The 12,019-nt window shown below is 33.6% G+C and overlaps 2 protein-coding genes across 2 annotated transcripts; both read left to right on the plus strand.

Annotated features, from left to right (window-relative positions):
* The first annotated feature begins 2,954 nt into the window (after positions 1–2,954).
* LOC145137987 (putative germin-like protein 2-1) lies at positions 2,955–3,716 on the plus strand. The gene is made up of 2 exons (XM_079072131.1): positions 2,955–3,066; positions 3,181–3,716. Exons 1-2 carry the CDS (start codon positions 2,955–2,957, stop codon positions 3,714–3,716), a joined length of 648 nt encoding a protein of 215 aa, XP_078928257.1.
* A 4,310-nt stretch (positions 3,717–8,026) lies between these two features.
* LOC145138094 (putative germin-like protein 2-1) lies at positions 8,027–8,788 on the plus strand. Its single transcript, XM_079072242.1, has 2 exons — positions 8,027–8,138; positions 8,253–8,788. Exons 1-2 carry the CDS (start codon positions 8,027–8,029, stop codon positions 8,786–8,788), a joined length of 648 nt encoding a protein of 215 aa, XP_078928368.1.
* Positions 8,789–12,019: the final 3,231 nt, after the last annotated feature.

Below are 12,019 nucleotides of genomic sequence, written 5' to 3' on the forward strand. Positions count from 1 at the left end.
ATTAAATCATTGATTTATCTTTCATATACCTTCCATCATCTTCCTCATAGTGATGCAACTCATCATCGAGTGTACATCTCTCATCCACGGTTTCCAAAGGACAAACAACTTCCACACTTTAAAACAAAGACGGATAAATCAAACAAGACAACATGCACGATTATAGTTTCCACCTACATATATTCCTACTGATTGTCTCATTTATGAGTTCTTGAGTAACCTTAGGAGGACAACCATGTTTATAAGAAAATGCAATATATTATAATATTCGTGCCTTTATTTAATTTTATTGAATTTCCCTTAAGAGTTATAATAAATATAAAAATAATATTAAAAAATAATTATTATTAATTATCTAACATAAAAAGATGTATTTTTTTTTGGCAAAGAACTAAAATCTATAATATTAAAACTTAAAATGCTAAGATCTTGGAAGGAGGGACCAAAGTTGACAAATTCTTTTTACTTGCATGAAATCACATGGGGGAGGAGATCCTTCATCGAGGCCGATGGTAAGACTTATCTCGCTTTCATCCCATGTAAAACTCGACCTTTTGAATCCTTATCAGACCATATCGTAACCTAAATGTCCCCGAAATCGGTTTGTTGTGTTTCAAGATAAGAGTGTACCGAGAAAGTAGAGAAATATGAGGAAGAGGGTAATCAAGTTGAAGGCAGCAGGACAATAAAAGGTCATATGACCTTTCCCTTCGTTAAACCCAAATTTTGCAAAAGAGAACTCGATTTTTTCAAAAACCATGTCTTCATTTACTTGTCTTATGTGCCTATTTGTATTAGATTAAATCATACAATGTGCTTTAAAAAAGTGAGAAGTTCAGTGCTTATTGTTTTTATCTTGACGAGTATGGTTGTTATGGTTTCACTTACTTGTGTGACCGATACATAACTATGTAAACTGACTTTCGTATATTTTTAAATATGTTTTTTTTTTGTCTTTTTGTTTTACTTTTTATAGTTAAGAAAGATAACTAATAAACCCAAACCCTACGCCCCCCCCCCAACCTACTTTATGTCACCATACCTACCCCCATTCCATTCATCTACCTTCATCGGTCTCCGTCAACCGCCACCGTCCCTACCATTACCATCCTCAATCACCATTTCAGTGCAGAAGGTTTTTAGGGTTTAATCCACCCTTATTTCCGTTATTTGTCTTCAAACTGAACATGAATAAATAAAGCAACAACCTCCCTATACCCATGGCAAATAAATAGAAATTATGAAGCCCTATGGTAACTGGCAAATGAGAGCAAAACACATACAAGGATTCTCTTGAAATTTATTAGTAACTAGCAAGTGTGAACCTAAAACATATGAACAAATAAGCCAGAAATACAATGTCACTAGAAACAAAAAGTGGAAGTGTGGACGTTGCCTACTACTTAATTAAATTAAACACATGTAGCTACATCCATATCAACAGCCAATAACATACAAAATTACGAATCTAGGTTTCATGGATTAAAGAACAAAACCTTGTGTTACTAATGGCAAATGGATTAAGATGACAGAAGTTCCCCTATCATTAAAACTCGTAGGGAATGGAGTCGAACAAGGGGGTGCACATATCGCCTGATCAAGCAAGGAAGACGAGAATCACTATGAAATAATTTATTTTTTCCAGATTTTTTTAGAGTTGTTTAATAATTTAACCATTCCTCAATCTTCGCCTCTTTGCTCGGTGTTCTATCATCGCTGAAATCTAGGAAGATCGTTGATCCAACATCCACACATAAATCAAAATTGGTGGTTGGGGTGTGTTTTAGAAAAAGGTTAGTGGAAGAGACATATGATTAGATGTAGATTATTGTAGGATGTTCCTTCCAAATTCTTCACTAGAAAGCACACATAGAGATTAGGCACATGAAACATGGTTTTAAATCTCAGCCATTGGTTGATCAAACAGCGTTAATTAGGCATTGCTATTTAGCAACCTACCTTGCTTTTTCCTAGTAGTTTAGTTTTATGGGTTCTTTTTTTTGCAAAATTTTGGACTTATATTTACTGTTTCCATTCATACTATAAAATCTAAATATATTTTTTGTTATAATTTATCTTTCTTTTATTTATTCAGGAAAATTAAGATTTTTTTTTTCTTTTTTTTGTAATTTTAGACGTCAAATTAATACAAGTAATTTACAGACAGCTAGTAAGACACTGTGTTGGTAAATGGATCTTAAATTTGTGTGCAATACATCGCTATAAAGTTTGTGATGATAATCTGTAGTACGTATTGTGCATTTGTCAGTGAAAGTAGTAAGTTTGTAATGTTTGTTATGTATGTGTACAAGATATTGCCCACGTACACCTTCTTCTAACCAATTTTGATATGTGTCTAACAAACCAGTAAAACCCATTATCAAACGGACTATACACATAAATGGTTTTTGATAATTGTGCACATTTTTGTAGTGCACGTAGGTAATATTTTGTTTCAAGAAAAGCCTGGAATGCATCAATTGAAAAATAAAATATACATAAAGCATTCTTTAACTATAATATTGATCTCATTTGGAAACGGTCAATATTGTTCTTCAAGACTTTTTCATTTTCTTAAAAAATTGATATAAGTAGAAAATTCCTATGCATAATAAACATTCAAGGTTCTATTAAAATTAATCCTAAGTATGGAAGTTATGAAAAAGTACATAAGTAAATATACGAAATGGAAGGATCATAGACATATAAGGTTAGTAGTTGCAACCTTTATGAAATTAAGAACCAGACAACGTAAGTTGAATGTATCTTGCTTCTAGAAATTGAACAGCAAAATTTGAATGCATCTCAAGATGATAATGATGACGCTATGATGGTATTAGTCTTAATGTTCCTATATTTTCACTATAAAAGCATGGCGAGTTCCACTCTTTATTTCATAGATTTCCCAGCTACCATAATTAAGTCATCAAAAACAAGTTTTCAGCTTCTCAACAATGACGTCTCATTTGCTTTTATTTGGTCTCTTGGTGGCGGGTTGCTCCCTTGCGTTTGCTTCGGACCCTAGTCCTCTTCAGGACTTCTGTGTGGCAGACCAAAATAGCAGAGGTAAGAATTTATTGCTGAAAGTCGAGAAACTCTCCTGCATTCATGCATGATTTGAAAATATATTATATTTAATTGTGATTAATAGTTTATTTATTTATTTATTTTTCTTGGTAGTATTCGTGAATGGCTTGGTTTGTAAAGAGGCGAGGCTTGTACAACCTGATGATTTCTTTTATAGAGGACTGCAGCTAATGGGAAATACCTCGAATGCGGTTGGGTCTGCTGTGACTCCGGTGACCGTAGAAGAGTTGCCAGGACTTAACACTCTTGGTATCTCAATGGCACGTATTGACTTCGCACCACAGGGTATTAACCCCCCACATACACACCCTCGGGCCACTGAAATTTTGACTGTTATGGAAGGCCGTATTCTAGTCGGATTTGTCACGTCCAACCCTCAAAACCGACTCATCACAAAAGAACTTCAGAAAGGCGATGTTTTCGTGTTCCCAGAAGGCCTGATTCACTTCCAGAAAAACGTGGGAAATGGCTATGCTGTTGCTATTGCAGCTTTGAGTAGTCAAAATCCAGGTGTTATTACCATTGCAAACGCTGTTTTTGGGTCAAATCCCGATATCGCTGGAGATATTCTTGCGAAGGCCTTTCAAGTTGACATCAACGTCGTCTATCAAATTCAATCGAAATTCTAGCTTTTACATGCTTCTAAAATGTTGATTTTCTTATCAATGTTGTGATATTTGTTATGTTTATGTTGTTATATTTAAAATCGAATAGTATATATACTACTGTCATAGTGATTTTGATTTACTTATGTGGAATTAACTACTTCAAAAGTAAGATATAAACTATCAAAACCCAAGAGTGTGCAAGAAATAGACTTAGAAATGACAAAGTTAAATTTACGTAAGTGTGTGCAAGAAATAGACTTAGAAATCAGAAAGACAAACCTAAGTTTGTGCAAGAAATAGACTTAGAAATCACAAAGACAAACCTAAGAGTGTGCAAGAAATAGACTTAGAAATCACAAAGACAAATTTACGTAAATAACCCACTTGCTTTAGAAAGACTAGAAGTTCAACCATCAAATTTTTCAAAAAGATTAATATGGTCCTTGGTGTTTCGATCAGTTACTAGGTCAGTCAACCACCTTGACCTATACAAATTTAATTTTTTATCCTTTTAACTCTTTTATTTTAGTTGTCATAATAAAAATGAAACTAAATAATCACCAACCCCATCCACCTCACTTTACGCCACCCACCTCCCATTCCATTCCCTTCTTCTGTCACCTTCCACCACCACCACCGTTGTCAACCAGAAGGTGGTTAGGGTTTTACCCAAACCTATTTGCATCATCTATCTTCAACATATCCATCTATAATCAAAGAAAAGACCTCCCAAGATCCAAGCCTAAAAATAGAAATCACGAAGTGCTTTGGTCTCCAACCAACCTTTCAAGATTTTGTTAACTAAAAGAAAATGAAGTATACATAGCAAAACATAAAAATCTATGTTTGAAAAAGCCACAGAAGAGCTTCTATTGGCATTCATTGGTAACTAGAAAGTGAGAGCATCAAACATAGAAACAAATATGTCAAAAATACAATGTCACGGACAGAAAAAGAAAATGTATGGATGTTGTCTACTACTTCAAACAAATTAAACACATGTAGCTACATCCATATCAATACCCAATAACATACAAAATGAAAAATCTAAGTTTCATGGATTAAAGAACAAAACCATATGTTACTCATGACATAAGACGATCGGTTTGAATAGCCGATTACAACCACATGAACACAAAGTAAAGAAAATAGAGTTTCAAATACCATTCTTTATTAATCAAAATCAACTCCTAAAAGTCAAAGGCGGCTAACCTATTTATAATTAAACTAAAACCTTAATATGACTCATAATTATGATTGAAATCATCTAAATTAGGAGATTACATAAATCTAAATATTTTATGAATATAGGGCATAAAAATTCCTAATAAAGATAAATCTTAACCGAAAAAATTATAAAATAAAATAACCTTAATAAAATTAAATCATTGATTTATCTTTCATATACCTTCCATCATCTTCCTCATAGTGATGCAACTCATCATCGAGTGTACATCTCTCATCCACGGTTTCCAAAGGACAAACAACTTCCACACTTTAAAACAAAGACGGATAAATCAAACAAGACAACATGCACGATTATAGTTTCCACCTACATATATTCCTACTGATTGTCTCATTTATGAGTTCTTGAGTAACCTTAGGAGGACAACCATGTTTATAAGAAAATGCAATATATTATAATATTCGTGCCTTTATTTAATTTTATTGAATTTCCCTTAAGAGTTATAATAAATATATAAATAATATTAAAAAATAATTATTATTAATTATCTAACATAAAAAGATGTATTTTTTTTTTTGGCAAAGAACTAAAATCTATAATATTAAAACTTAAAATGCTAAGATCTTGGAAGGAGGGACCAAAGTTGACAAATTCTTTTTACTTGCATGAAATCACATGGGGGAGGAGATCCTTCATCGAGGCCGATGGTAAGACTTATCTCGCTTTCATCCCATGTAAAACTCGACCTTTTGAATCCTTATCAGACCATATCGTAACCTAAATGTCCCCGAAATCGGTTTGTTGTGTTTCAAGATAAGAGTGTACCGAGAAAGTAGAGAAATATGAGGAAGAGGGTAATCAAGTTGAAGGCAGCAGGACAATAAAAGGTCATATGACCTTTCCCTTCGTTAAACCCAAATTTTGCAAAAGAGAACTCGATTTTTTCAAAAACCATGTCTTCATTTACTTGTCTTATGTGCCTATTTGTATTAGATTAAATCATACAATGTGCTTTAAAAAAGTGAGAAGTTCAGTGCTTATTGTTTTTATCTTGACGAGTATGGTTGTTATGGTTTCACTTACTTGTGTGACTGATACATAACTATGTAAACTGACTTTCGTATATTTTTAAATATGTTTTTTTTTTGTCTTTTTGTTTTACTTTTTATAGTTAAGAAAGATAACTAATAAACCCAAACCCTACGCCCCCCCCCCCCCCAACCTACTTTATGTCACCATACCTACCCCCATTCCATTCATCTACCTTCATCGGTCTCCGTCAACCGCCACCGTCCCTACCATTACCATCCTCAATCACCATTTCAATGCAGAAGGTTTTTAGGGTTTAATCCACCTTTATTTCCGTTATTTGTCTTCAAACTGAACATGAATAAATAAAGCAACAACCTCCCTATACCCATGGCAAATAAATAGAAATTATGAAGCCCTATGGTAACTGGCAAATGAGAGCAAAACACATACAAGGATTCTCTTGAAATTTATTAGTAACTAGCAAGTGTGAACCTAAAACATATGAACAAATAAGCCAGAAATACAATGTCACTAGAAACAAAAAGTGGAAGTGTGGACGTTGCCTACTACTTAACTAAATTAAACACATGTAGCTACATCCATATCAACAGCCAATAACATACAAAATTACGAATCTAGGTTTCATGGATTAAAGAACAAAACCTTGTGTTACTAATGGCAAATGGATTAAGATGGCACAAGTTCCCCTATCATTAAAACTCGTAGGGAATGGAGTCGAACAAGGGGGTGCACATATCGCCTGATCAAGCAAGGAAGACGAGAATCACTATGAAATAATTTATTTTTTCCAGATTTTTTTAGAGTTGTTTAATAATTTAACCATTCCTCAATCTTCGCCTCTTTGCTCGGTGTTCTATCATCGCTGAAATCTAGGGAGATCGTTGATCCAACATCCACACATAAATCAAAATTGGTGGTTGGGGTGTGTTTTAGAAAAAGGTTAGTGGAAGAGACATATGATTAGATGTAGATTATTGTAGGATGTTCCTTCCAAATTCTTCACTAGAAAGCACACATAGAGATTAGGCACATGAAACATGGTTTTAAATCTCAGCCATTGGTTGATCAAACGGCGTTAATTAGGCATTGCTATTTAGCAACCTACCTTGCTTTTTCCTAGTAGTTTAGTTTTATGGGTTCTTTTTTTTGCAAAATTTTGGACTTATATTTACTGTTTCCATTCATACTATAAAATCTAAATATATTTTTTGTTATAATTTATCTTTCTTTTATTTATTCAGGAAAATTAAGATTTTTTTTTTCTTTTTTTTGTAATTTTAGACGTCAAATTAATACAAGTAATTTACAGACAGCTAGTAAAGACGCTGTGTTGGTAAATGGATCTTAAATTTGTGTGCAATACATCGCTATAAAGTTTGTGATGATAATCTGTAGTACGTATTGTGCATTTGTCAGTGAAAGTAGTAAGTTTGTAATGTTTGTTATGAAGATATTGCCCACGTACACCTTCTTCTAACCAATTTTGATATGTGTCTAACAAACCAGTAAAACCCATTATCAAACGGACTATACACATAAATGGTTTTTGATAATTGTGCACATTTTTGTAGTGCACGTAGGTAATATTTTGTTTCAAGAAAAGCCTGGAATGCATCAATTGAAAAATAAAATATACATAAAGCATTCTTTAACTATAATATTGATCTCATTTGGAAACGGTCAATATTGTTCTTCAAGACTTTTTCATTTTCTTAAAAAATTGATATAAGTAGAAAATTCCTATGCATAATAAACATTCAAGGTTCTATTAAAATTAATCCTAAGTATGGAAGTTATGAAAAAGTACATAAGTAAATATACGAAATGGAAGGATCATAGACATATAAGGTTAGTAGTTGCAACCTTTATGAAATTAAGAACCAGACAACGTAAGTTGAATGTATCTTGCTTCTAGAAATTGAACAGCAAAATTTGAATGCATCTCAAGATGATAATGATGACGCTATGATGGTATTAGTCTTAATGTTCCTATATTTTCACTATAAAAGCATGGCGAGTTCCACTCTTTATTTCATAGATTTCCCAGCTACCATAATTAAGTCATCAAAAACAAGTTTTCAGCTTCTCAACAATGACGTCTCATTTGCTTTTATTTGGTCTCTTGGTGGCGGGTTGCTCCCTTGCGTTTGCTTCGGACCCTAGTCCTCTTCAGGACTTCTGTGTGGCAGACCAAAATAGCAGAGGTAAGAATTTATTGCTGAAAGTCGAGAAACTCTCCTGCATTCATGCATGATTTGAAAATATATTATATTTAATTGTGATTAATAGTTTATTTATTTATTTATTTTTCTTGGTAGTATTCGTGAATGGCTTGGTTTGTAAAGAGGCGAGGCTTGTACAACCTGATGATTTCTTTTATAGAGGACTGCAGCTAATGGGAAATACCTCGAATGCGGTTGGGTCTGCTGTGACTCCGGTGACCGTAGAAGAGTTGCCAGGACTTAACACTCTTGGTATCTCAATGGCACGTATTGACTTCGCACCACAGGGTATTAACCCCCCACATACACACCCTCGGGCCACTGAAATTTTGACTGTTATGGAAGGCCGTATTCTAGTCGGATTTGTCACGTCCAACCCTCAAAACCGACTCATCACAAAAGAACTTCAGAAAGGCGATGTTTTCGTGTTCCCAGAAGGCCTGATTCACTTCCAGAAAAACGTGGGAAATGGCTATGCTGTTGCTATTGCAGCTTTGAGTAGTCAAAATCCAGGTGTTATTACCATTGCAAACGCTGTTTTTGGGTCAAATCCCGATATCGCTGGAGATATTCTTGCGAAGGCCTTTCAAGTTGACATCAACGTCGTCTATCAAATTCAATCGAAATTCTAGCTTTTACATGCTTCTAAAATGTTGATTTTCTTATCAATGTTGTGATATTTGTTATGTTTATGTTGTTATATTTAAAATCGAATAGTATATATACTACTGTCATAGTGATTTTGATTTACTTATGTGGAATTAACTACTTCAAAAGTAAGATATAAACTATCAAAACCCAAGAGTGTGCAAGAAATAGACTTAGAAATGACAAAGTTAAATTTACGTAAGTGTGTGCAAGAAATAGACTTAGAAATCAGAAAGACAAACCTAAGTTTGTGCAAGAAATAGACTTAGAAATCACAAAGACAAACCTAAGAGTGTGCAAGAAATAGACTTAGAAATCACAAAGACAAATTTACGTAAATAACCCACTTGCTTTAGAAAGACTAGAAGTTCAACCATCAAATTTTTCAAAAAGATTAATATGGTCCTTGGTGTTTCGATCAGTTACTAGGTCAGTCAACCACCTTGACCTATACAAATTTAATTTTTTATCTTTTTAACTCTTTTATTTTAGTTGTCATAATAAAAATGAAACTAAATAATCACCAACCCCATCCACCTCACTTTACGCCACCCACCTCCCATTCCATTCCCTTCTTCTGTCACCTTCCACCACCACCACCGTTGTCAACCAGAAGGTGGTTAGGGTTTTACCCAAACCTATTTGCATCATCTATCTTCAACATATCCATCTATAATCAAAGAAAAGACCTCCCAAGATCCAAGCCTAAAAATAGAAATCACGAAGTGCTTTGGTCTCCAACCAACCTTTCAAGATTTTGTTAACTAAAAGAAAATGAAGTATACATAGCAAAACATAAAAATCTATGTTTGAAAAAGCCACAGAAGAGCTTCTATTGGCATTCATTGGTAACTAGAAAGTGAGAGCATCAAACATAGAAACAAATATGTCAAAAATACAATGTCACGGACAGAAAAAGAAAATGTATGGATGTTGTCTACTACTTCAAACAAATTAAACACATGTAGCTACATCCATATCAATACCCAATAACATACAAAATGAAAAATCTAAGTTTCATGGATTAAAGAACAAAACCATATGTTACTCATGACATAAGACGATCGGTTTGAATAGCCGATTACAACCACATGAACACAAAGTAAAGAAAATAGAGTTTCAAATACCATTCTTTATTAATCAAAATCAAATCCTAAAAGTCAAAGGCGGCTAACCTATTTATAATTAAACTAAAACCCTAATATGACTCATAATTATGATTGAAATCATCTAAATTAGGAGATTACATAAATCTAAATATTTTATGAATATAGGGCATAAAAATTCCTAATAAAGATAAATCTTAACCGAAAAAATTATAAAATAAAATAACCTTAATAAAATTAAATCATTGATTTATCTTTCATATACCTTCCATCATCTTCCTCATAGTGATGCAACTCATCATCGAGTGTACATCTCTCATCCACGGTTTCCAAAGGACAAACAACTTCCACACTTTAAAACAAAGACGGATAAATCAAACAAGACAACATGCACGATTATAGTTTCCACCTACATATATTCCTACTGATTGTCTCATTTATGAGTTCTTGAGTAACCTTAGGAGGACAACCATGTTTATAAGAAAATGCAATATATTATAACATTCGTGCCTTTATTTAATTTTATTGAATTTCCCTTAAGAGTTATAATAAATATAAAAATAATATTAAAAAATAATTATTATTAATTATCTAACATAAAAAGATGTATTTTTTTTTGGCAAAGAACTAAAATCTATAATATTAAAACTTAAAATGCTAAGATCTTGGAAGGAGGGACCAAAGTTGACAAATTCTTTTTACTTGCATGAAATCAGATGGGGGAGGAGATCCTTCATCGAGGCCGATGGTAAGACTTATCTCGCTTTCATCCCATGTAAAACTCGACCTTTTGAATCCTTATCAGACCATATCGTAACCTAAATGTCCCCGAAATCGGTTTGTTGTGTTTCAAGATAAGAGTGTACCGAGAAAGTAGAGAAATATGAGGAAGAGGGTAATCAAGTTGAAGGCAGCAGGACAATAAAAGGTCATATGACCTTTCCCTTCGTTAAACCCAAATTTTGCAAAAGAGAACTCGATTTTTTCAAAAACCATGTCTTCATTTACTTGTCTTATGTGCCTATTTGTATTAGATTAAATCATACAATGTGCTTTAAAAAAGTGAGAAGTTCAGTGCTTATTGTTTTTATCTTGACGAGTATGGTTGTTATGGTTTCACTTACTTGTGTGACCGATACATAACTATGTAAACTGACTTTCGTATATTTTTAAATATGTTTTTTTTGTCTTTTTGTTTTACTTTTTATAGTTAAGAAAGATAACTAATAAACCCAAACCCTACGCCCCCCCCCCCCCCCCAACCTACTTTATGTCACCATACCTACCCCCATTCCATTCATCTACCTTCATCGGTCTCCGTCAACCGCCACCGTCCCTACCATTACCATCCTCAATCACCATTTCAATGCAGAAGGTTTTTAGGGTTTAATCCACCCTTATTTCCGTTATTTGTCTTCAAACTGAACATGAATAAATAAAGCAACAACCTCCCCATACCCATGGCAAATAAATAGAAATTATGAAGCCCTATGGTAACTGGCAAATGAGAGCAAAACACATACAAGGATTCTCTTGAAATTTATTAGTAACTAGCAAGTGTGAACCTAAAACATATGAACAAATAAGCCAGAAATACAATGTCACTAGAAACAAAAAGTGGAAGTGTGGACGTTGCCTACTACTTAATTAAATTAAACACATGTAGCTACATCCATATCAACAGCCAATAACATACAAAATTACGAATCTAGGTTTCATGGATTAAAGAACAAAACCTTGTGTTACTAATGGCAAATGGATTAAGATGACACAAGTTCCCCTATCATTAAAACTCGTAGGGAATGGAGTCGAACAAGGGGGTGCACATATCGCCTGATCAAGCAAGGAAGACGAGAATCACTATGAAATAATTTATTTCTTCCAGATTTTTTTAGAGTTGTTTAATAATTTAACCATTCCTCAATCTTCGCCTCTTTGCTCGGTGTTCTATCATCGCTGAAATCTAGGGAGATCGTTGATCCAACATCCACACATAAATCAAAATTGGTGGTTGGGGTGTGTTTTAGAAAAAGGTTAGTGGAAGAGACATATGATTAGATGTAGATTATTGTAGGATGTTCCTTCCAAATTCTTCACTAGAAAGCACAC

The sequence above is a fragment of the Lactuca virosa genome, chromosome 9, assembly GCF_052849685.1.
Source record: "Lactuca virosa cultivar CGN04683 chromosome 9, Lactuca_virosa_CGN04683_v6, whole genome shotgun sequence".
Lineage (NCBI taxonomy): Eukaryota > Viridiplantae > Streptophyta > Magnoliopsida > Asterales > Asteraceae > Lactuca > Lactuca virosa.